Source organism: Rhinopithecus roxellana, chromosome 1, assembly GCF_007565055.1.
Source record: "Rhinopithecus roxellana isolate Shanxi Qingling chromosome 1, ASM756505v1, whole genome shotgun sequence".
NCBI lineage: Eukaryota > Metazoa > Chordata > Mammalia > Primates > Cercopithecidae > Rhinopithecus > Rhinopithecus roxellana.
In genome coordinates this window covers 56,081,887-56,106,218 of record NC_044549.1, presented here as the reverse complement: position 1 = coordinate 56,106,218, position 24,332 = coordinate 56,081,887, and the positions used below count along the sequence as shown (strand labels likewise).

The window sequence follows — 24,332 nt, the reverse complement described above, 5'->3', positions numbered from 1 at the left end:
ATGGCTTTGTTTCCTGCAGGCCCTGGTATTGGCACTGAGGCCCTGGGGCCAATGGCCACTTTCCCCTCCCCTACCCATGCCCTGGCCCAGCTCCTCCCTGGTGGTGGTTTCGGTGGCACACAGTATTGGCATAGTATGGTGCTGGCACCAAGTGTGGTCTGGCAGGTGGTCCCTCTTCATCTATCCTAAGCGTTATGGGCACCAGGGCACCTGCTGCCCGCCTGTGGGGGCATGTGAGGCATTGTCTGCTAATCAGGGCCATCGTTTCCCTAGTGTCCAAGGGTCTGGGTTGGCCAGGGACGAGAAAGGGGTATAGGAGTTTTACATCCAGGCATTGCCCTCTTGATCTCTTGTCCCAGCTCTGACCCTGCAGACTCCAGAATCCCCTACCCCCCAGGCTGAGGTCAGTGGAGTTGTGGGCATGTGGATGTGGGTTATACCACTGATACCATTGTCTGTTCCTCAGAGGTTTGCACCTGGACCTGCTGTGTGCTGTCAACACAGGGACGGCCACACCCGGCTGATGGTGCAGTGGATTCCAGTCTGGCCACATGAGCCAATCATCTCCTCTGTGGCCAGAACAGTTGGGCACCATCCTCCCCATCTCAGAGGTAAGAAGACTGCTTCTGGTCACACTGTCACTGCTGTGGGCAGTGGGGGCCGATCCTAGGGTTGGGGCTAGAAAAGGGAGTCCTAGGCAGAGATCTGGAGAGAGAGGCTTTGCACTGAAGGAGGGGTAGATAAGGGCATTCCTAGGAAGAGGGCCTGAGTTTGAGGCTGGAATTGTGGCACAGGCCAGGTACCTCTCCTGAGTGCTGGGGGAACATGGCTCCTTGTCTGTCATCTCCTGAAGGTCGTTGGAAGGATGTGGTTTCAGGGGTGGGTGGTGTGCCTGCAAGGGACAAAACAGCATCCCTTCCCAGCCTCAAGTCCCTGCACCCTCCCCTGGCATGGACAGCCCCTCCTGCAGCCACTGCTGCCAGCTCTCCCTGACAGCCCGAGCATAGCTGGCTGGTGTTGGGCTCTTGGACACACCATTAGCATTGATGCCTTTCAGCCTGGCAGTTGTGGCAGCAGCAGTGCTTCCTGGGAAGAACAGTGACCCAGTAGATGGGAAGGAGGGAGATGACTACAGCTCCACCCACCCTACCTGAGACACCAGTGGGACAGGCCAGCAGGCACTCGGCAGGATGTGGCAGGGAGGGAGAGGAACAAGGCCGGGCCCAGCTGGCCCTGTGGTCAGGGCTGCTTGTGGTCACACCCACAGCTGGGGGCACCTCAGGTCAAGCCAGGGGGAGGGGAGCAGCCAGAGCCCTTTACTGCCTCATCTCAGGACAGAAGTACTTAGGGCCCAAGGGCCCAAGGGCTGGTGTGGTCAGAGATGCACCCATGCCATTAGCAGCTTGGCACCCATGTAGCCTGACGTGTGCAGTGATTCCTTCACACCCCAGAGCTGAGCTCACAGGCAGCACTGGCACCAGTCAGTCCTTTGCCAAATGGAGAAACTGAAGCCCTTGCCTCGGTCCCACAGGGACTGTGAGCAAGTAGCACTGGAGTAGGAGAGAGGGAGAGAAGGGTCAGTCCTGTCTCCTAGGGAAGGGCGGTTGGTTTAGGGAGTAACTAGCTCATTCATTTGTTCACCTTAGAAAATCACCTTTCATTTCGAATCTCATGTGAACTCCCTGAGGGCAGCACCCAGCACCTGCCAGGGGTAAAGGAAGAATGCCATGGTGTGGGCAAGGTGAGGCAGCTCAGCATGGCCTGGGGGATGGGGACTGGGGAGGAGGAACAGATTTAGAGCTTGAATCATAGGCATGAGCCCCTGACACCCGATAGCTGGCTGTGAATCTCTGCCACCAACAGGTAACCTCCGGTAGGTCTATCCACTCTGTGCTTCTATTTTCTTGTCAAATAGGGACAATAACCCCACTGCTTCCTAGAGCAGATGTGCCTGGCCCAGAGCTGGAACGAGTCAAGTCTGCCACCCCCACCCTGCCCCTCCCTGTGTTTAGCACAAGACTACTAGGAGGCACGGCCCTGACACCCGCTGTGGAGGACACAGGAGCCCTGCCAACTAGTTTGGTTCTCAAGGGTTACATCATCCTTGGCACTGGGGCTTCCTTGAATCCAGGAAGAGCCCTGCCTCCATCTGATGCTGGCTGGAGGGCAGGTATATCTAGCCCCAGGCAAAATCAAATACAGCAAGGAACTGGCGAGGGCAACTCAGGCCTAGGCTGGGATGGGTGAGGCTCCCCTTCACTCCCCCATGCACTAGGCCCTCTGCACTCAGCTTCTTGCATCTCTGCTCCAAGAACTGAGCCTGAGCTCCTTCTGAGGTGGAAGGAGAGGCTTTTGTGACCATGGCAGCCCAGTCCCCTGAGCCAGCCTGAGGGTCTCCTGGGTGGACAGGTTGCTGTTCAGGGAAGTCAGGGAAGGGAAGTCGGGGAAGGGCATCCGGTCCCCTTTTCCCAGCATCTCCTGCAGGTCACTGTATTAAAGCCTCTGACAAGTCCTGAAGTCCAAAGGCCTCTGACCCAGGGTCTCTCCAAGAATCTGAACACCTTATCTGGGGAACACAGGGAACACCACTTTCAAGCAGCCTTCCCACTCACGGGTGACTCCACAGCTCCTCTGGAGTGAATGTGGACTCATATCTCACTGTATGCCCAGCAGTGAGGGGCACCTGGAGTAGCTGCTGAATGTTGGACACAGACTTCTGGCTCTGCTCCACAGACCCCTCCGTGTCCCTCATATGTCTGGGTAGCTCCCATCCCCCCGGCATTCACACCCACCCACGGATGGGCATGCCCTGAGTGCTGGGCAGGGCGCTGGGGTTCCTACCTTGATGTTGTCCTGCCAGCGGTGTGCTTTCTGGAAGTTCTCGGCAGCATCAGCTAGTCTCTGAGGGACAGAGCACAGGGAGGTCAGAGGCTGAGGAAGGCAGCCTGCCCTATGCCCACCCCAAAGCCTCTCCATCCCTAGCACTCCCTGGGGCCAGGCTGGACCAGGGACTCCCTTCCCCTCATCCTATGAGACCCTCAGAGATTCTCTGCCCCAGATACTCCCCAGCTTGCTGTGTGGGCACCTCCTTGACCACAGCTGGGTCCATGCAGGAAAGGTGAAGCCTGTGCAGTGACCCCAGTGGCATCTCCATGGGACTCCTTGTACTAAGCCAAGCCCCAGTGCCACTCTCTATCCGCCACACACTTGTATCACCCCAGTGCCAAGAGGAAGCTCCTCTGGAGCCAAGGTTGAGCTGCAAGTTAGAGAGTGCTTCGCCTTGCCCTGCCCTTCTGCCAGCTACCCAGAGCCCACAGGAGGGGCCCACAGCCCACCCTGCCCACCCAGGCCCATGGTCCCTCTCCCAGAGTTCCTGAGCCCCTTCCCACAGGGCTCCCAAGCCCCCTGTCCATAAGAGCCTCTCCTGTTCTCTGGGGCTGGTTCCAGTGGCCTCTTGCAACAAAGCCCCTGTGCCTGAGAGCAGAATGTCCCTCAGGGCATAGCTGTGTGCCCATCCATCCCACACCTGCCACTGGGCACGCTCGGTGCGAGACTGCGCTGACTGGTGGAGGTGTGACAGGCCTGGTCCTGCCTCTCACAGCTCACAGGTACAACCTCGCAGAACCACCATGGCAGGAGAGGTTGAGGGGCAGGAGGCACAGTGCTGTGGGGGCTAGGGACCTCAGGGAAGGCTTGATGGAGAAGGCACTGGGGCCTGGCCACCCTCTGGGCCTAAGCCCGGGTCACCCAGACATTCTTATTAGGTACTTTCTTTTTTTTTTTTTTTTTTTTTTTGAGACGGAGTCTGGCTCTGTCGGCCAGGCTGGAGTGCAGTGGCCGGATCTCAGCTCACTGCAAGCTCCACCCCCCGGGTTTATGCCATTCTCCGGCCTCAGCCTCCCGAGTAGCTGGGACTACAGGCGCCTACCACCTCTCCAGGCTCGTTTTTTGTATTTTTTAGTAGAGACGGGGTTTCACCGTGTTAGCCAGGATGGTCTCGATCTCCTGACCTCGTGATCCGCCCGCCTCAGCCTCCCAAAGTGCTGGGATTACAGGCTTGAGCCACCGCGCCCGGCCATTAGATGCTTTCTAAGGATCCTGTCTCTACGGGAAACTTTGGGGCTCCCAAGGATGGAACTGAGTCTGGCCCTGGGGGCCTTCTGCAGAGCTGAAAGCAGTGGTGTCCTGTCAATCATAATGACAACCATCACTATCAACTGGCCACCTACTGCACACCGAACCCTCCCCTGGCCAGTGACTCGTGTGCTGTGCACCTTGTACCATTCACAGTGTGCCTGGCATGGGGCCATTGTGGCCCTCCTCAGATGAGGACGGCCAGGCACAGAGACGGTGAGCAGCCTGCCCAAGGTCACAAGGTGAGTCCGGCTCAGGCTGGGCCCTGGAGCCCAGCCCTCACCATTGCATTTGTCTTGCTCCAACCATGACCGAGATCCAAGGACCAGCCTCTGTTGGGCCCACCATGCCCAGCGAGGAGGTGCGTGGCTCTGGTCTCTCACCCCATCCCACCCTGTCCCACGGTGAAGCAGGCGTGTCCCACCTCCAGGCCTACAGCCTTACTCAGAAGGTCCTGCCCCTTGGTATTCAGGACAAATGTAGATCTGGTCACGTCACCATCCCCCATCCTTGAGTCCAGGGCTGATATGACATGTGGGCCCTGGAAGGGACATCCTCCTAAAGCCTGTCAGTTGCCCATTAGGGGGAAGTGGGAGTCAGGTCATGGAGGCCGGCGTTTCCTCCTCTGAAGCATGGACTAGCATGGCAGGGAGCAAGGTGGGGCCTCCTGTGGAGCTGTGGCCTCTGCTCTCCTGGGGCAGGGTGTCACACCCCCATAGTTAGAGTGGCTGTCCAGGGCCATCCCCAGTCCCATTGGGCCGGCTCCCCCTCCTCAGGCCAAGGACACTGAATGGTGGGGAGGCTATGAGGCTGGGGTCCCGGGAGCAGAGAGAAAGTGCCTCTTGGGGTCAAACCCTCTCACCCCACAGAGCTTGGCCCTCCTGGCCTCTGCTTCCCTCTCCTTTGTAGGCTCAGTCCTCTGTCCCCCACCACCCTTAATTGCAGGGCCTGCTTGGCTGGGACCCACACCCTCCTCTCTCCCCAGCCCAGCCTCACACTCCTAGGGTTTCGGGGGCCCCAGGTCTCTCTACTCCGTGATGCCTCCCATGTCTTGCCTCCAATCCTGGCCCTCCTGAGTTCCTGGACACTTCCCTGGAGTGACCCTCAGACCCACCTGAGCTCAGAGTGCCCCTCTGGGGCAGGCCACCCACCCTGGCCCCTCTGCCTCTTCCATTCCACCCCTGGCATCCCTTATACCACCTCCTGTGCACCCCCAGCTCAGGCTCCGTCCTGCCTGGAACCTGTGTCCTCTCATCCTCGTCACCTATTCTCCACACAACACCTGGAGCCTTTTCTCCAAATGTAGATCTGGTCACGTCACCATCCCCTGTCCTGAAACCCTTCAGTGGCTCCCACTTCTCTGCACGTAAAAGGCACAACCTTCTCGAGGTCCTGTAGGGCCCACCTGACTCCTCTTTTTGCTTTCCCATCCTGGAGCCTCCTCTTGGCCTAAACCACAAATGCCCACCCACTGATCCCAAACCCAGGGATGGATGAGGTCCCCAATTCATAAGTTTGCAGTTCCCTTGTATAGAGGGCATTACTGTGTGACTTGTACCGTTCACAACATTTGTCACCAGTGTTAGTTGAGCAACTGCAGTACAGCAGGTGCTGGGCTCAGTACTTGCCCTGGAGGCTGTGTAAAGCCTGATGAGCAGTGCGTGGGTCGAGCCTTTGTCATCACTGTGCCCCTCCTTCCTTATCTGGTGACCACTACCTTCCCAGGGACGCCAAATCTTCCTCAGAGTGGGGCTCTGCTGAGGCCCCTGTCCTTCCCTGGGGTTGAGACTGGGGCAGAATGGGGGAAGCAGATGCAGTCTCTTGCCACAGAAAAGCCAAAGGGTCGATGGGGCTGCAGATGCCACACTGACACTAGTGGGAGTCTCCAGGCTGGGCCATGACCCTGAGGAACTGTGCTCTCCTGCCCCTGCCTCTACTCCTGGCCAGGGGGTGGCTGCTCCTTCACCCTCTGAGGGCTCAGCTCTGACCCTGAAACCTTTGGGCCCCAAAACATGGGGCTACAGGCCCCTCTGGCTCCAGAGCCTAGCAGACAGGGCAAGGGAGATCCAGAGAGGGAGGCCCCAACCCCCAGCCTCCTTGAGCTCATGGAATCCCATGGGCTCAAAGGCCTGGGTCAGCTCACTGACTCGTGAATAACGAAGTCGTAATAGCCACAGCAAAAGGATTACTTTTAATCCTCAGTAACGATCAAGCCATTGTTATTTTTTCGGTGTTACAGATCAATCAGTCCATCCCTAGGCACTGGACGTGTGGAAATTGCTAAACAGGCAGGCCCAGTGGTGGGGGAGGAAGGGCCGAGGCAGCTGGTGCGTGTAGTGGAGTGGGCAGGCTTCGGCCACGAGGTTCCATCAGGCCTGAGGATGAGAGGACTGGGACCACCACTGGGGTGCATGAGGGGCCCTGAGCAGAGATCAGAGTCTGGACCCTGGAGTCCCTGAGCCCTGGCCCGGGTTCAAAGTTTGACTTTCTAGGAGCAGGGTCTTCACCACTCTGGTCCTCAACATCCTGCCTATAAACTGGACATAGTAACTGCACCCACTCAGGCTGGCTAGGCTCTTGGCAGCCCCCTTCCTCCAACCCTTAGTAGCTGCACATAGGCAGCCAGTCCCCTGAGGTTTCTCTTGCTGGCTCTTGTCCAGCTCTGGGCCCTCCTGCTATCTGTTCTTTCTGCCTGGTTAGCCCTATCAGACTGTGTTACCTCCCCTGGAAATTTCCTTTTGCCTTTAACCAGCCCTCTGGACAAGGTGGGCTTCCCTCCCCTCTGCCAAGCAGGACATGTCCTGAGGCAGGGATCTCCAAGTTTAGCTCCAACTGCCTGGCCCAGGCTGAGCACCCAGACCTTGGGCTCCTGTCTCCATAGAGCTGACAACAGTCAGGCCTGCTGAGGGCTGGCAGGGAGACCATGCCCACCCTGCCCCACCCCTGGAGGTTCATCCCTCCTAGCACTTCCCTTCCACCTCTCCCTGGTCCTCCTGATGGTTTGGGGACAGGCTGAAAGAGGCAAGAAACTGAGGCCCAGAGGCGAGGGAAGAATGTATTAGGATACCACGCAGGGCAGGGACAGGGTGCCTGCCTGTCTCTGGAGTGCCTGCCTATCTTGGGGAGATGCACTCCATTCCTAGCCCTGACCCCAAGTGCCTGTCCCCCTGGGAGCGATTCCTTGCTTGGGCTCTGGGTTCTGCTCCTGCAGCTGCCTGCAGTCTCTGGTTGCCCTGCTACCAGGCCCTGCACATGCTGCTCCCTCCCAGGCCACTCCTGCCCAGACTCCTCTAGCTGCATCCACTTCCTGACCCTGACGCTCAGCGAACCCTCTTCCATGTCTGCTTTCCCCTTGAGCACTGGGTTTGGTGGGTAAGTGTCTAGTGGCTGTCGAGTTTATGGTAACTTGGCCCTGGGCATACAGTAGGTGCACAATGAATGTCTGCTAAATGAAGATTGGGGTGTCTCTGGACCTGTGTAGAGGCCTGGGCTTGAGTCTGGCTTTGCCCAGCCAGTTGTGTGACCCCGGGTGTGTGGTTTAACCTGAGTCTATTTTCTTCAGCACATCCTGGGGGATAATGGCTGCCTATGGCAATGCAGCTATGAAGTCACTGATGGTGCCTTGTCTGGCCCGTGACGTCCCCATCATGACCAGAGTATTGGAGGGAACCTCAGTGGGACTGCTGAGTGGGGATGCTCACAGCCAAGTCCATCACGGTAACAGCAGGCATTTCAGAGGCAATTATCAGAGAGTTTCACTTAATCAATTTCCCTCAGCTCTGGGAACCGTTCTTACAGGAAAAGGCAAGAAAGAGGAGGACTGGTCGTGCACTGGGCTGGGGACAATCCTCCCCTGGGGAGCAGCCCCTGCACAGATACCTGCAAATCTCGCTACGTTAAACAGCTTTCAATTGCAGTGGGAGCTGAGACAGTCAAGAACCTGAGATCAGGCCAGGATGGGCACCCCTCAGAGGCCAACACCTGGGATAGGAAGGCCCCCTGCATGCCAGGAGGGGAGGGCCTTGGGTGATGGGGGGCTGGGGCTCTTGGGTGCTCTCACCCTCTTAAGAGGGCCTGCTCACCCCCACCCCCAGGCTAGGTGCTCCCCACTTTTCCTTGGCCTACTCTCCTCACCAGCCCTCACCTGGGAGTCCCTCCATGCCCAGTGCTGGTGGCTCAGAAGGGTCTGAGGAGCAACTGCCCAACAAATAGGACTTTTTCTGCACAGCCCAGAGGGAAAGGCTGGAAGAGTTCTTTGGTCTTAATTAGTTATGGTTACTCCCACTTCCTAGAGGATATGAGAGGCTTAGAAGAAAAGGCCCTGAACCCATGGGTGCAGGATGTTGAGATCTAGGACAGTGAGGGCTGAGCCAGGCAGAAGCCGTGATGGAGTGTGGGCTGCGGGGTGGAGGCTGGGGGTAGTATGCCCTGAGAATGCTGCTGAGGGCTGCAAGGAAGGTAGCAACGACAAGATATCACTAGGTGTGGTCCAGTGCCTACCCTGGGTGAGGGCTTCACTGCTGCCTCCCCAGCAAGACTCACGAGAAGTAGATTCTCCTTCTCCCCTCCTTTTACAGCTGAGGGAATTGAGGCTCAAAGTATTAGTGTAGTTGCCCCAGACCCCTAGGGAGGAAGAAGGGGCATCAAACCCAGGTTTGCCTGATGGTAAAGCCCAGCAGTGTTGGACAGTGACTGTCCCAGGGAAGGACCATCCCTGGCCAGGTGGGGCCTAGCTGGTTGGGCTCAGGTCCCTCCTGCCACCCCTCAGAGTGGTCCCTTTGCCCTTCTCCTAGGAGAGGGGATCAGTAACTGGCCTTCTAGCTGTTCCTCTGAGTTGCCCCCACAAGCCTTGGGTCCAGGCCACGGGAGGGGGCAAGTACCAGGATGCCCAGCAGCCCCTGCCTAGGCCAGCACTGGTCCCACTGCCACCCATCTTCCCTCCCCACCTGTGGGTCCTGCGTTAGCTGTGTATTGTGCACAGAAAGATACTAAATACAGATTTCCAATTTCCAGAGCTGTTATGGTCTAATGAGTAAATAATATACATATTTAACACTGTCTAAAAACATATCTGCATAATTAAAATATCTGCATAATAATGAAGCAAGATGCAGAGCTCTGCAGGAGGGAGCTGAAGCCCCAGGGCTGACAGTAGGGGCAGAAGTGCAGGTGGGGTCAGGGGGCCCTGGCTCTGTGGGCCTCTGCTGCTGCTGCTCCAGCCTTGAGCAGACATTTGTCTGTTCATCCACTTCCTGCTCCAAGCAGGTATGTCCACAGTCAGGGACCAGGAGAATCGCCACTTGGCCCTGTCCTGGCACCACTCGTGGTCTGAGGGAGGCTTTGTGTGGACAGACAATGCCTGCTACGTGCATGATGGCCGCCTCAGCGACTTTGTGGCCCTCACACGATGTGCTCAGAGCTTTATGGACACAATCTCACTTACTACAACCTTCTGAGGGCAGGTCTTGCTCCGTCCCCACATTTTGCTGGGTTCTGAGGGATGAAGAGAAATGCAGCAGGATCGGCAGCGAGGGTCAAGCAGGATCCGTGACTTATGCGCTGAGGGTGATGGAGACACGCCAGTGGCTGTGCTTTCCTGTCGGGTGTACTGCTGACATGCGTGCCTCCTGGGACAGGACAGGCACCCAGCCTTACCCATCCCTCAAGGCCCCTTCCTTCGCCCCTTGGCTGCATCTATGCTGGACACACTTGGCTCCTGTCCCATCTGTATTTTTTCCTTAAAAATTTTGTTATAGTTTTTTTTTTTTTTTTTTTTTTTTTGAGACGGAGTCTCGCTCTGTCGCCCAGGCTAGAGTGCAGTGGCCGGATCTCAGCTCACTGCAAGCTCCGCCTCCCGGGTTCATGCCATTCTCCTGCCTCAGCCTCCTGAGTAGCTGGGACTACAGGCGCCCGCCACCTCACCCGGCTAGTTTTTTGTATTTTTTTTTTTAGTAGAGACGGGGTTTCACCATGTTAGCCAGGATGGTCTCGATCTCCTGACCTCGTGATCCGCCCGCCTCGGCCTCCCAAAGTGCTGGGATTACAGGCTTGAGCCACCGCGCCCAGCCTATAGTTTTTATTAATTAATTATTACAAGACAAGTTCTCTCTATGTTGCCCAGGCTGGCCTCGAACTCCTGACCTCAAGTGATCCTCCTGCCTCTGCCTCCCAAAGTGCTGGGATTACAGGCACGAGCCACCACGCCCAGCCCATGACACATCTTAAGGTTCAAACCTACTCTTCTTGTATTAACCATGTTTACAACTTAAAGATAAAATGACCACCAGAGCAATAAAAAACACTCAAACCCCAGACCACAATTCCAGCAAACAGAAGCCTGCAAAGAAAATAAACATTTCTGGCACAGAGGGTACCTCAGGGGAAGGCTGGCATGGGAGGCCATTGCCGCTATTGGCAGCAACAGGCTCCCTGACCTTTTCCCTCACAGGACTCATGCATCTTCTGCGAGTTGATAAAAAAAATTAGTAAAATGGATTTTTATTTATTTATTTTAAAAAGGTCAGAATCCATGTAACAGGGAAAAACCCATTCGAGTTGTGGTCTCCCTCTGCAGCAGGGCGGCCGCCACTCCACCTGGGCCCAGGCCTGCCGGCTCCCTGTGGGCACCATGAACTTGATAATCAGTGCCTGCACCCCCTCAGTCCAGCCTGGAAGGGGCAGGCTGTGCTTCAATTTCCTAGGAAAAATATGAAGAAATGAGGGGTGGCCTGTGATGGAGACGCAGAGGGAACGACTGTGACCAGCCAGGGTGGGGAACCTGGTATCCCAGAGGCTGGAATTTCAGGTCAGACAGAATTTCCCAGAACATCCTGGGCTCCCAAGGATCCTTGCTATGTTGTATTTTGCCAAGAGAGGACACTTTAAAAAACTCCCACTCTCTCTCATTACTGTTATGTTACCAAAAAGTGAACATTTTATTTTTATTTATTTTTTTTTTTTGAGACGGAGTCTTGCTCTGTTGCCCAGGCTGGAGCGCAGTGGTGCGATCTCCGCTCAATGCAACCTCCGCCTCCCGAGTTCAAGCGATTCTCCTGCCTCAGCCTTCTGAGTAGCTGGGACTATAGGTGCCCACCACATTTGGCTAATTTTTGTATTTTTAGTTTCACCATGCTGAAACATGGTTTAACCATGTTGCCCAGGCTGGTCTTGAACTCCTGACCTCAGGTCATCCGCCTGCCTTGGCCTCCCAAAGTGCTGGGATTACAGGTGTGAGCCACTGCACCTGGCCAAAGTGGGCATTTTAATATCAAGAGGAGGAAGGCCATGAGCTCTGAGATCCCTTCCCAAGGAAGTAAAGGAAGTGGCACTCACAGGTGGTAACAGATATTCCACTGGCTTTCATTGCTTTTTTGCTTTAAACTGGAACCACAATCAATACAGAAAGAAGGTCGGATATGTCCTGGGACAGAAGACAAATGTGTCCAATGTGAACAGGGAGGGGGTGAGGAAAGGGGCCTCTGTGGCTGGGCTGAGCATTTGCAGAAACCATCTTGAATTTACAAGCCAGTTTTCTGGAACTGGGCATGAAACCCATCCTCTGGAGATTTCAACTCTGCAGCAGCAGGCTGAGTCAGGAGGAGGTGTGGGCGGACCTGGACAGCCGCATGCTGGAAGCTGCAGGAAAGGTCTGGCCTCAGGGCTGCAGGTCTCTGCCTTACCCAGTCCCCTGGTGAGCTCCCAGGTCTCCTGCTGAGCACTTGCAAGAGGTGCCCCAATAAGAAATAAACCAATACACGCAACAAACTGCTTCAGGTCCACATTTGGACTGTGGCTTCAGAGCCCAGCCGTATGGAGGCACCTCACCCCCAAGGAACTCAGAGCTGAAGGCTACTCCAGGCTGCTGGGGCTCTTTCCAAGATACTGCCCTTCTCAGCCCCATCCCACAAGGGCTCAAACGGGTGGGAATCCACCAACCTAGCTGGCACCCCTCCTTAAACCCCAGCATGAAACTTATGCATCTTCGCAGGTCAGTCAGTCCCTGGCAACTCAGGTGGAATTTCTCAGAATTTTGCCAGTTTTGTGTCAGTTTTCCTCCCTTTATATTATGATCCATAATTCATCAACATTTCTCTCATTCTTAGAAAAAACCATGCAGATAACACTGGGTGAGGGTACCCACATGGAGGCCATCGGCCACTCTAGGCAGGGGAGCAGGGACACATCCTTATCTCAGTGCTCTCTGGAGCATGGTGCTGCATCCTGTCCCCTCATCAGGCCCCATTCTAGAAATGTGTGTGGGCACGGGGGTGGGTGTTGAGTGTGACAGTGCCCTCCTTCCTTGTTCTGCCACATAGGCCAAGGTACCCAAGTTCCTGGGGCTCGGCAATTGACCCACCACATAATTTGGGGAGCACTGCACTCACCTCTCTGTACCTTGATCTCTCACCTATAACAGGGAGGGAACAAAACCCTGCCTGGGCCCCTCCCAGGGCTGCGAGGATGTGGATGGAGAGCAGGGCATAGACAGGGAACAGGATGGGGACTCACTTTGGAAACTGAAGACAACTCCAGGTTCTGGGCTGCACCTTCCCTTACCTCACTCCAGGGGCCTCCTGACTGGTTCCCCCTCCCCCAAACTCGGCTTTTCTCTTGGGCCTTCTGAACTTGGCCTGACCTGTTTTCTTCTGCAGCTTGTGCCAACGGACTGCTCTTCTCCTCAGCACCAACTTCGCTGAAGATTTTGCTCGTTACCCCACTGCAGCCCTGCTTGGCTTCCAGCCCTACTCCCGAGACCCCCTCCTTGCCTCCCTGACCAGACCTCTCCTGAGCCCCACAACCCATCTTCAAACTCTCAGCCCAAGCTGGTTGGCATGAACTCATCTGCCCGGGGCCCCACACCTTCAGGTCTCCCCAACAAGTTCTGTGACCTGTCCGTGTTTCCTGGATGCCTGGACCACTCCTCCCTTTCTAACACTATCCTTTATCAGGCCCTGACAACCTCATCTCTCTTCCAACACACTGATCTTGAACTTTGGCTTCCTGCTATGCTGCAGTTCCAAAGCCTTGTTTGTGCTGCATCGCAAGCCTGGAGTGCCTTTTCTCATCCCCTCCCCTGGCCGGCTACTCCTCATCCTGTAGGAGTCACTGCTCTTCTGCCTCCTCCATGAATCCTGGTGCCCTGTAGGGCTGGGTTCCCAGAATTGCCCTGGGGTTTCCATCACTGCATGTACCTGACTCCCTCTCAGATGTGGCCCCTCAAAGGCAGGAACTTTATTCATGGATCTGTGTGGCCCCAGTGCTGGGCAAGCCAGCTCAGTGAGGAAGTGCTAAGTGACCTTGGGCTCCCATCACAGTCAAGAGGTCAGGGGGTGGATCAGGAGGTGCCCTTGGGGATCTGCTGGTTTGGAGGCCCTGGGTCTCCTTGGGATAGAGATGGTAGAAACCAGGTCAGAAATGGTGCTGATGACAGAGAATAGGGATCCAAGATGGCGTTGGGGTGAAGGTGTGAGTGGGGTGAGGCTGAGTCTAAGTACAGGCCTCACTGTGTGCTCCATGAAGAGGCATCCGAGGGGCAGCCTCTGGGGTCTGAACTGCTGATGCCTGCTCTCCAGGACCACAACCCCACTCTAGACCTTGTGAAAATGTTACCTATTAGCCCCACTCAGCTGCTGCCAAGTCAGTAATAACATGGTTATTAGCAGAAGCCCCCATGGCTCTGCTGGAATAAGAGGCAGAGGGTGGTAGACAAGAGTGCCTGAATCCCCAGGGAGCTCTGCACCCCTGCCCTGGTGCCAGATCAGTGCATTCTCCTGACATGCCCCAACATCCTCCTCTAAGAAGGCTTCTCAGATGCCTCTATGCTCCGCTGTGGCTCAGGGGCAGGACATGGGAGGGTGATGGTTCCCATGGGAAGAAGTTGATGTGACCCTCCTTCCTTCCTGTCAACTCATGTTTACTGAGCACCTACTGTGCGCAGTAAACTGGCCTGAGGAGGTTAGTGAGCATTACAGACACAACCCTGCTCTTACATGGGGTGCCAGCAGTAAGTTCTTCTTTATATCTCACCTAACTTCTTCCCACTGCAATTCAGTCCCACTGTCTTGAGCAGAGAACTTGCTAGAGGCCTCTATAGGAAGAGCTGCCTGGGATGGCCCCATCACTGGAAGAATTTAGGGTGCTAGGAAGCTGCCCTGCATGGGAACGTATTCCCACCTGAAAGCTGAGAGTGAGACCCCACCCCAGCTAGAACAGGAGAGTCTGAGTCCCAGCCCAGCCTCCAAGCTCCCTTCCCACGATGTTATTTTTATACTTTTTCCTAAAACACAGCCTGAGCGGGCCCTTTTCGGCTCTATTAACATTAGGAATCTAATCAGTAATCAGGCAGCTCATAATTTTCTGATTAGCTTTGATTAGGCCCAACCTCAGGAGAAGGAGTGGGACAGTGAAGAGGGAGGTGGGGACAAAAGGGCCCTGAAATGTGCGGGAGGGGGCACTGGTTGGGCTAGGGGGAGGGCAGTGGAGAAGAGCCCCTAGCCCCATTGTTGCCTGTTTTGGGGAAGGGACGTGGAATGGAGTCGTGGGCTGCGCCAGGTCAAATGGGTTGCACGGTCAGAGAGCAAGGGCAGCGGAGCGGCGTCGGGAGGGCGGAGCCCAGCCCACTTAGGCAGCAGGAACACCAGAGCAGGTTGGCCCAAGACTTTCAGCACCATGGACAGAGGCAGGGAGGCGCGTCAGGGCTGGGTTTGGGCAACCACCTGGGTGTTACCTTGCCCAGGCCCCCTGGGTGGCACTCGAAGAATGATCCCAGGCATAACCTTGAGTAACGGTGACAGTGACAGAAGGACAGGCCTGCTCAGTGGGCTGCAATATGTGACCTCGGATATGGAGAACTGGCCCTGGTCACTTACTAAACACACCACAGGCAGGGCCTGCCTTGACGATCATCCCTTCAAGGTGAAGACAATGAGGTCAGGGGCCCACTGGCCCCCCCATACAAAGGGGGAGCTGAGGCCTGGAGGGACTTTCAGGCCACTGTACCATTAGGGACAGAGCCTGGACCCGTACTGAGGCATCCCAGGCCAGGGCCAGATATCTCTCCTGTCTAAGGCCTGTTTGTGGCTTTTGCATCACATACTCAGATGGAGCCATGGTGCTGGCCAAACCAGACCTCCTAGGCCTGCCACTCGTGGGCTCTGACCCCTGCTCAGACCCTGTTCCTGGCAACCATGAGGACTCTCCAATCCCCACCCTCTATCAGTTGCCCTTCCCCACAGATTCAGACTTCTTGTAGCCACATCCTGGAGCCCTACTCAGGTCAGAGTCAGAGTGGCTCTGCCCCTGCTCCTGGTCTGGGATCACAGGTCATCGCCCTTTGTCAGATGCAGCCATCCAGGTGACCGCTGATGAAATACACGAACCTGTTGGAGAAGGCATGCTAATGCCATGCAAATTGGCACAGAGGCAATCAGCCTGACTCTAAAAGCTGCCCCACTGGCCGCAGGCTGGCTCATTGTCTTTTCTGTCAATTTGCATCTCATTACCCAGAAGGCTGTGCTCACTGGAGGTTAAAAGAAAAAAGCACCAAGCAAGCCCCACTGTGTCCTGCCTCCAGCGAGGGCACAGCCCATGAGTGGGAAAGGGCTGCCTGGAGGACTGCCCCTTAGAGGTACACTCCACAGGGAGCCCCCATCAGCCCTATCACCCCCAATACCCACCATCAACATTATCCCTGCACCACCAGAATGCCACTCCATTCACCATCATCTCCATCATCACTGTTGTTCCCACTGCTTAACCAGCACCAATGTCCCCATGTTCACTGCCAATATTATTCCATCATCGTCAATGTTACTCCCATCACCATCAGCTCCCCATCACTACCTTCATATCCATCATCATAGTCATCACTTCCATCATCACTGTCATCATCTACCACCATCAACATCACCTCCACTTCCAACATCACCTCCATCACTACCTTTACCACCACTGTCACCACTAACACCATCACCCCACTGTGGTCACCTCTGCTAGCACTCACATCTCCTCAAAATCACCACTACCATTACTGTCCTCACTGCTACCTGCACCATCACCTCTGCATCCCTGAGAAGAGACTGATGAAGAGACAGAGACAACTCATTCTTCACCTTTCTCTGCCCATCGCCCTCCAGCATCATCGGAGGGTTGGGGAACTTGTAAACAAATGACTCAGTGACCAGAGAGCTCATAATCAACCTGGATATTGGTGCTTGTGTCTAGGTACCTCAGGAGGAAAGCCCTCAAGGCCCAGAGGTGAAATGGGTGCTTGTCCACTTTACCAGGGCCCCTGAAGAGACTGGGGCTTAGCTTACTCTCCTGGTTCTAGCAGGACCTGGGGCTGGGCAGACAGTGATCAGCAGCCACAGTACCCCGTGGGGCAGAGCCAGGAGCTGCATGTGTAATGCACAGAATTGATGCCATTCTCTGAATCCTGATAACCTCTTCTCTAACATGGGGCTTCTACTAGTCCCAGCTTCATAAGACTGTGAGGATGAAGGCAGACATGAGAGGAGAACAGTGAGCATCCAGGGCTGTTTCAAAGGGCACATACACCCTATGGGAGAGGAGTATGGTTAGGCTAAGACAGGTGGGCTTTGGGAAAGGGAGCACTAGACAAAACTTGAAGGGCAAGGTCAGACGAAGGGGATAGGGGAAGTAACGCCCAGAGGGCTAAGATGTGGGGGTGGGAAGGAGGGTAGTGAAGGCCAGGGGAGCTGATGTGGGCCTTCGATTCTCCTGGGCCTCCCTGGACTCAGGGATTGGTGCAGTAGGTGTTTGTGTTTACGTGGCCGGGCGTCTTCATTTCATTATCTGCACCTTGCTTCACACACACGCTCCCACGAAGCCCCAAGAAGCCCAATCGTTATTCCCATTCCCCCAACGAGGTCACCAAGGCTCAGAGAGGGTGATGCACCCACCCAACACTGCACAGTGGTCAAATGGCAGAGCTCAAACTGAATGCTGCTTTGTGCATGCCAGGGATGGGCTCTGACCACTCCCTGTGTCCCTGGGCAGCAAGGCAAGATATGAGGCTAGATCAAGACAAAGCCAGGGCTCCCTGCATAGGTCATCCAGAAGAGTGGGAGCAGGAGCCAGACTCTTCCGGCTAGGCTGTCACTCTGCTGGATGTGGATGCTTGAGGCCCCACCCTGTCACTGCCCACCAGCTTTGGGACACAAAGCCAGGCACTGGCTGGCCCGGGGGCAATGCTGAGGGCCCAGGCAGAGGTGACAGGCAGACAAAGGGCTGGGGGTGGTGGGCGGGGTGGGCACAGCCTGGCTGCCAGGTGGAAACGCCCAGGGTAAGAGCTACTCTGAATACTGGCTGCATCCTGCTGCTGCAATCAGCCTCGACACTTGGTTATTATGAGGAGTAAAGGCGGCCGCTGGGACAGCTGGAGCCGTGGTGACAACATTTAAGGCGTTTGTCAGAGCCATGGGACACAGACTGCCAGGCGCTAATGGCTTCTGCTTGCTGCTGCCAAGTGAGAGGAGGGCGGGCCGGCGGAGGTGGCTTTGCTCCTGCCTGGGCCCGGGCCCACCGCACACTGCACAGCCGTTCCACGACAGGTAGGGCCCACCTGGGCCTCACAGATGCCTAGCAACGGCCACAGAGCCATGGCACCAGCTGGAGAGGGCGGGGCAGCGGTCATATACACGTGCCTGAAATATTTGGGGCATCATTGCTGCCTCTCCCTTCATTCAGGCTGTAGTCTCTCTCCCCTGGGACAACGGTCTGTTATCTACCACGCCATCTCCCAGGAAATGGACCCCTGAATCCCAGTTGGCTTAGCCCCCAACCTCCTCAGCCCTTTGGGCTGGACTTTCTGAGGAAGAGACCCTTCTAGTGACAAATCCACACTGGATTCAGATCTACCCTGACTGAGTGATTTTAGCTTTCCTGGCCTCAGTTTTTCTCCCTGCAAAATGGGAAAATGACACCACCCACCCAGGCAGACTGGCCACATTAATGATAAAACAGAGGAATGCTGAAGTGCTGGCCACATGGAGGCCAACAGCACTTGGGCTCATGAGGAAGGGCTGGAGGTAGAGTCAGACAACACCCGAGAAGTGGGGTGTGGACCCTGGGGGCCGCCTGAGGGCGGAGGCAGCCTGGAGGAGGAAGCAGAGCAAGCTGGAGGGAAGGTGCAGGGGTTTTCCAGGGAGAGGAGCCCCATGGCTGGTTGATCAAGCAGGGCTTTGAACAAAAAGTACTCCTGAAATATAAGGGTTGGCAAGGAATTCCTGCACCTGCAGAGCTCCTATAGGACCCAGCACCAGCACTGCCTGTGCTGCACATGGAGCTGTCATCACGGGCGATGCCACTGAGCACTTGCTGTGGCCAGCATCACTCATTAATCCCTACAGCAGCCCCTGCAAAGCAGGTCCCATTTCTACACCATTTTGCAGATGAGGAAACTGAGTTCAGAGGTGGTTCCTCAGCTTGTCTGTGGCCACAGCTCTCTGAGGGCAGGGTGGAAGGTTGAACCTGGGCTATGTCATCAAGTCCCCCTCCTCTACTTGCCGATTAGCCCAGGAGACACCCTGAGCTCTCTCTGAGGAGGAAGTGGGCCTCTGGCTGGCTGTGGATCAGAGAGCGTGGAGTGGGAGACACTGTGTGGCTGGGGAGGGACCCAGCAGACATGAGGAGACCTGAGCGGGTCTGAGCTCTGCCTCAGATTCCCTCCACGATCTCAGGGCACTTATATTCCCATGTGACCTTGGAGCTCTTGCTACTTTCCCTAGGGCCTAGACTGAGGCCAGAGGAGGCAGGAGGGGTCCTTGAAGAAGGTAGGGAGTTGTGTACACTCTCCAAGGCCACCCAGGGAGCTCTGGCCCCCAAGAGCCCTCTTCTACTTGTGGTTAGCCTGCTGCCAGGCTCAGGTCAAGCCAGCAAGGCATCAATGCTGGGGACACTGCCGTGGGTCAGTGTTGAGCCCAGTGACCCTTTGGGGGTGACTGTGCTTGGCCCTGCCTAGATCAAAGACTGTTGTCTGGAAAAAGGGCTGGGAAGGGCAGAAACTCTGGGACAGGACCATCCCCCCAAAAGGCTGGGCAGACCCCAGGGGCCACTCTTGCACAGAAAGGCTGATAGAAGTTCTGCTGTGAGCCATCCTCACTCATTCTCACAGGTGAAGAAACCGAGGCTCTGCAGGAGGGGGATCCCCTCGTTTGAGCAGGAGGCAGAGGCTAGGCATGGAGCTCGCCACCTTGGGGTTGGTGTCCCTTCCCTGAACCCACAGACCTGGGTATTCCATGGGGTGGGGGAGGGTGTTGTCTTTGTGCCCCAGAGTCAGCCTAGCCTCAGCCCACACAAGGTATGCAAGGCCTCTGGGCAACCTGATTCCCAGCCCACTGCTCTGCCTGGCCCAGGTCTGCCAGCCCACCCCTGGGTTGAGCTCTTTCCAGCACTCCGGAATCCTATGTTGGTCTCCTGCCCCCAAGGCCACTCCGCTGCAGGACTCCTCCAAGGGAAAGGGGATAAGTGGGACCTCTGTGACTAGGCCTCTTGGGTGTCCACTGAGGGAGTTGTTCCAAACAAGGTGATGTCAGAGATCTGTGGCTTTAGTGGGTGTGGGTGAGGAGGTTTCTTTCATCTGACTTTGAGGTCAACAGCTTTGCAATTCTGCGGGTGGAGGGCCTGGAGTTAGAGAAGGAGGATGTGTGTGTGTGTGTGTGTGTGTGCATATGCAACCACATGTGCACATGTGCAGACATGGGAAAGCACATCCGTGCTGCCAACATGTGGTCAGGCACAGGTGCATATGGTGGCTGGGTCCTCGCTTTTGGTCCACCAACAACTTTAACATCCAGAACGCCCCTCCTGAGGCACAGGCAGGGCAGGGCTGTTCCTGCTGGGACTGTGTGTGGGGTGGCTCACTGGGCTGTGGCTCTAGGACCTACAGGCTCCACCACCTGCCCACTCATGCCTGGCCAAATGGATCTTCTTGGCTATGACCTGTCTGGCCCCCACCTAGGGGACCCCTCCTCAAATGTGCCCTTAATTTGTTCATTGCTTCACTTCCCTCCCAGCCCTCACACCAGCCTGTGATCATTTTGTTTTGTGTTATCTCAACCAACACCACAATGTAGAATAAAAGGAAAGGGCCTCAGTCCCCAGGGCCTTTCTTCTTTCTGTTAGCATGTCCGTGGTCTGTGTTAGGTGCCACAGACATAGGATGACTTAGATCTGGCCCCACCAGAGTGGAGGGGAGGGGCTTCCACTTGTCTCCATGCTCACTCTCCCCCAGTTCCATTCCAGACACAGTGCAGCCAATACCAGGTTAGACCAAGGAAATTCTGTGCGCCAGCTCCCAACTGACTGTCCACCAGATGCTTTTGTGATTCCAGTTATCACTTATGGGTACCTGTTGTCCACATGTGACTGTCACAATCATAGGGGCACAAGGCTGGTGCTACTTAATGCATTTTTCAGAAGGAGGAGGCTTAAAACAATGTAGTGAGTACTCCAAGTCTACAAACCTGGCAGAAGGAGAAGCTGAGGCCCACACCTAAGTCTGTTCAGCTGCTGAGCCCAGGCCTTCCACACTGCAGCCTGAGATGGTCACACCTGTGTGACCAGGACTCCCAGCACTGCCAGCAGCCTCTGCCTGTGGCCCCTGGGAAAGAACGAATGGGGCTCTGAGGCTTGGGGAGAAGCGACATGCCCAGGGTCACACTACAGTCCAGGTGCCAGCTCCCAGACCCTGCTCCTAGCAAAGATGCATGGGCTGAGGGGCACCATCCTGGAAATCCCCCCACACCCCCCAAACACCTTCCCATGGCAAGCCACGCTGGGCTTCTCCTCTGGTTAGAACACAAAACACTGGGTAGATCTCCCTTGACTTCCGGGAGGCTTGGGGTGAGCCTATGGGCTCAGCTAGACCAAGTGCCTAGTCTGCAGGCTACTCACCTCGGCCTCTGCCCCATCATTGTTACTCACATTTTGCATTTTTACCAGATGTGCTTTTGAGAAGAGCTATTGAATACTTTGCCAAATGAGTTGGGGAATCAACCAAATTAAGCTATCTCTGCCCCCAACCCCCACATCTGGGCAGGGTGGGTTGCCCTGTGAGGCTAGGCTGGCTGTGGGCCCTGCTCTGAGCCACTACCCCAACGGTGGGCATGCCAGCATCTGGCAGGCGCAGCCGTCTCCCTGGAAAACGAGACATTTCTTATTGAGATAACGAATCGCTCCATTTAGATCCAAATTAACCTCCCCCAATTACCCCATTTTCTACCACATTTCACCAGATCGAAATCCCCTTCTGCCTGCACAGTCATGTGCCCAGCCCCTCCTTGCTCCCAGGTCACGTGCATCTCAAAGCCATGGGCGCTCAAACAGCCCTAGATGGCCAGCAGGTGCCTTTCCTCATTGGTCACGTTTTTCTTTTCTTTTTGTGGGGGGGGGGAGGGGAAGGATGGGGTGGGGGAGGCTTGATGCAGCTGCTGCTCTGAGGAGTGGGAATTTCTATTTTATTTTTTTAGCTCGTTCTTTGAAATAAGGATGCAATATGGGATCAATTTTTGATGACAGTGAAGTAAAAGGGGAAAATAGTAGCAATTTTCTCTTCTGAACATGCCCTATTTAATGGAAGGATGTCACCGTGGAGTTTTATCCGGAGGAGAGAGGGCCTGGTTGTCAGGGACACATGGTCAGAGATGCCTGGCACCATCTCAGCCTGGGCACCCCCTCCCTGGTCTCCCAGTGCCATCTATTAGGGTGACTCCCAGGGCCCAGGACTTGGGACAGGGAGAGGCCGAGTCTTCATCTTCCCTCACCTGGCACAAGGGTGGACCCTTCCGGCCTTGTGCTCTGCTGGTCTCAGGCTGCATGGGAGTCTAGAGCTAGGGCCCCAGGGAATCAGGGTTAATTAGGGTTATAAAATCCCACCCAGCTGCTGCTGCTGCTGCCACCTCTGTGTTAAACCTAGGAAGCAGAGCTGGTTGGGGTGCGGGGGGTGGAGTATGAGGAGGGTGAGGGGACAGGCCTGAATCCTGAGCTGGCTAGGACTGGGGGCAGTCAGGGTACCTGGTCCCTTGTCTCAGAGCTCAGGAAGGAGAGATGGGGGTAAGAATAGGGCAGAAGTGAGGGTGTTCCTCAGTGGGGGTGGTTTTCAGAGAATACTGCAGGAGGAACTATCGCCTCCTCTACCAACTGTCTCCAACCCCTGACCTTCAGCCCTGGGTCAGAGACCATTAACTGGAATTGGGCCATGGCTCTGTGGAGTCAGGAGGCCCCTGGACCAAGCACTGCAGGACTCTTGAGGCCTCTGCTGGGAGGGTGGGGATGCTTCCCTGTTGTAAGTTGCCCCAAGTGAGGTTGAGGTCCCTGGGCTGGCTGAGCATGGTGGCTCACCCCTGTAATCCCAGCACTTTGGGAGGCTGAGGTGGGTGGATCGCTTGAGGCCAGGAGTTTGAGACCAGCCTGGCCAACATGGCGAAACCCCATCTCTACTAAAATTACATAAATTAGCCAGGCGTAGCGACACACGCCTGTAATCCCAGTTACTTGGGAGGATGAGGCAGGAGAGTCACTTGACTTTGGGAGGCAGTGGTTGCAGTGAGCCGAGACTGTGCCACTGAATTCTAACCTGGGTGACAGATTGACACTCCGTCTCAAAAAAAAAAAAAAAAATCTCCTCAGCTGAACAAAGCAGAAGCCAGTGTTTCGGCTGCCAGGGCCCCATTTCCCCCATGAAACTCACCCCTCTAGTCAATTTGCCATGGAGCCCCCTGGAAACCTGGGACATCCCTGAAGTAGCCGAGCCAGTTTTGGCCCATCCCTTCTGACATCTAGTGCCCTCTGGCCATCTGTCTTCCAAGGCCTCCTCTACCTTGCAGTGCCGGGACAGAAATGAGTTAGATAGAACCATACCTCTGAGGCCCATGCAGCACAGCTACGGACATCTCATTCACAGATGCATGCAGTCATGTCAGGCAGCGCCAGACCCGCAAAAACAGCACACAGTCATACTCAACCCCTACAGGCCCGCACAGAGCCCAAGGTTAGAGAACTACCAAGCCACATGCCCGCACTGTGCAAGCGTGGCCAAGCCCAGGTATGGTCCTTACGGTGAACAGCTCTGGCTTCACACTGGGAGGAAACCACTGGGGTCTCTGTAGTCTTCTCATCCACAACCCGTGGACTCTCTAAACACACAAGCAATTTGAGACCCCACAAGTACCTTCCAGAGTCCTCACCATGAGGTCAAAGCAGGGCTGGCAAGAGCAGACCCTGCTGCCTCCTCCAGGGTAAACCATGAAACAGAAACCAAGGGACAGGGCAGCCCCTCTTCCAAAACAATCACAGATCCTGGGAGGCCAGTGGAAGGGTGGCAGGCTGGGTCTCTCATCCCAGTGCCTGCCTAGCCCTGTTGATAGATGCTGCCCAAAGCTGCACCCACTACCGCCCTTCCTTCTTTGGCTGTGGCCAGGCCTCTGAAATAATTAGCAATTCTGCTCTACAAAACGCTGGCCCGATGGGATAATAAACTCCAACATCTGTCAGAAGAGCGAGCTCCTATGAAATTGCCAAGAGAAACATTTTTCTCCTCATTCAATTCACATTTAAATAGAAAACAACCCCTCCAAGTCTGCGCCAGGCCGGCGGCGCAGGGCTCCAGGAGCCCACAAGCTGTTCCTGGGCCTGCAAAGAGGCTCAGGCGCACAGTGATCACTCACTCAAATTAACAAATCATTTTATTTAGAAATGAAGAGAATTTGTAAGTGACGGATGGCTTCAGAGACACTGAGGAGGGGGAAAGCCAGTCGTGGGCCCGTCCCTCCTCAGCAGAAAGGCCTTCCGGAGAACACAGGTCATGGTGGCCAACATTCCCCATCTCCACAGCCACCCAGTGTGATAGGCAGGCTAGGAATCCTGTTGCCATTCTGTGGTGGGACACTGAGGGTCAATGAAACGCCAAGGTCCCCAGTGGCTCCTGCTAGACTGAGGGCATAGGCTCTGCTGCGAGGGAGCCCAGTCAGGGCTGGCTCTGCCCGAGAAGCAGGGTCCTGGGTCTGCAATTCCACTTCTGGGCTTTAGAAGGTGCTGTGCAGAGAGAACTGAGCCCCATGTGGGTCCAGGGTTGGGTTTGGCTATGGATGAGCTTTGTCAATACAATTATACTCTGGAAACAGAAGTCCTGGAGACTTGAGTTCCAGGCCTAGGGCTGCAGATTCACCACCTGTGCAATG

The 24,332-nt window shown here is 55.7% G+C and overlaps 1 protein-coding gene across 4 annotated transcripts in view; it reads right to left on the bottom strand.

The window, feature by feature from the left end:
* The window catches only part of CACNA2D2 (calcium voltage-gated channel auxiliary subunit alpha2delta 2), a 140,325-nt gene that overhangs the window by 27,269 nt on the left and 88,724 nt on the right, over window positions 1–24,332 (bottom strand). For all 4 annotated transcript variants that reach the window (XM_030936261.1, XM_030936299.1, XM_030936350.1 and 1 more), the window contains exon 4: window positions 2,842–2,901. In XM_030936261.1, the coding sequence (XP_030792121.1) occupies window positions 2,842–2,901 (60 nt within the window). The remainder of the gene's footprint in view (window positions 1–2,841; window positions 2,902–24,332) is intronic.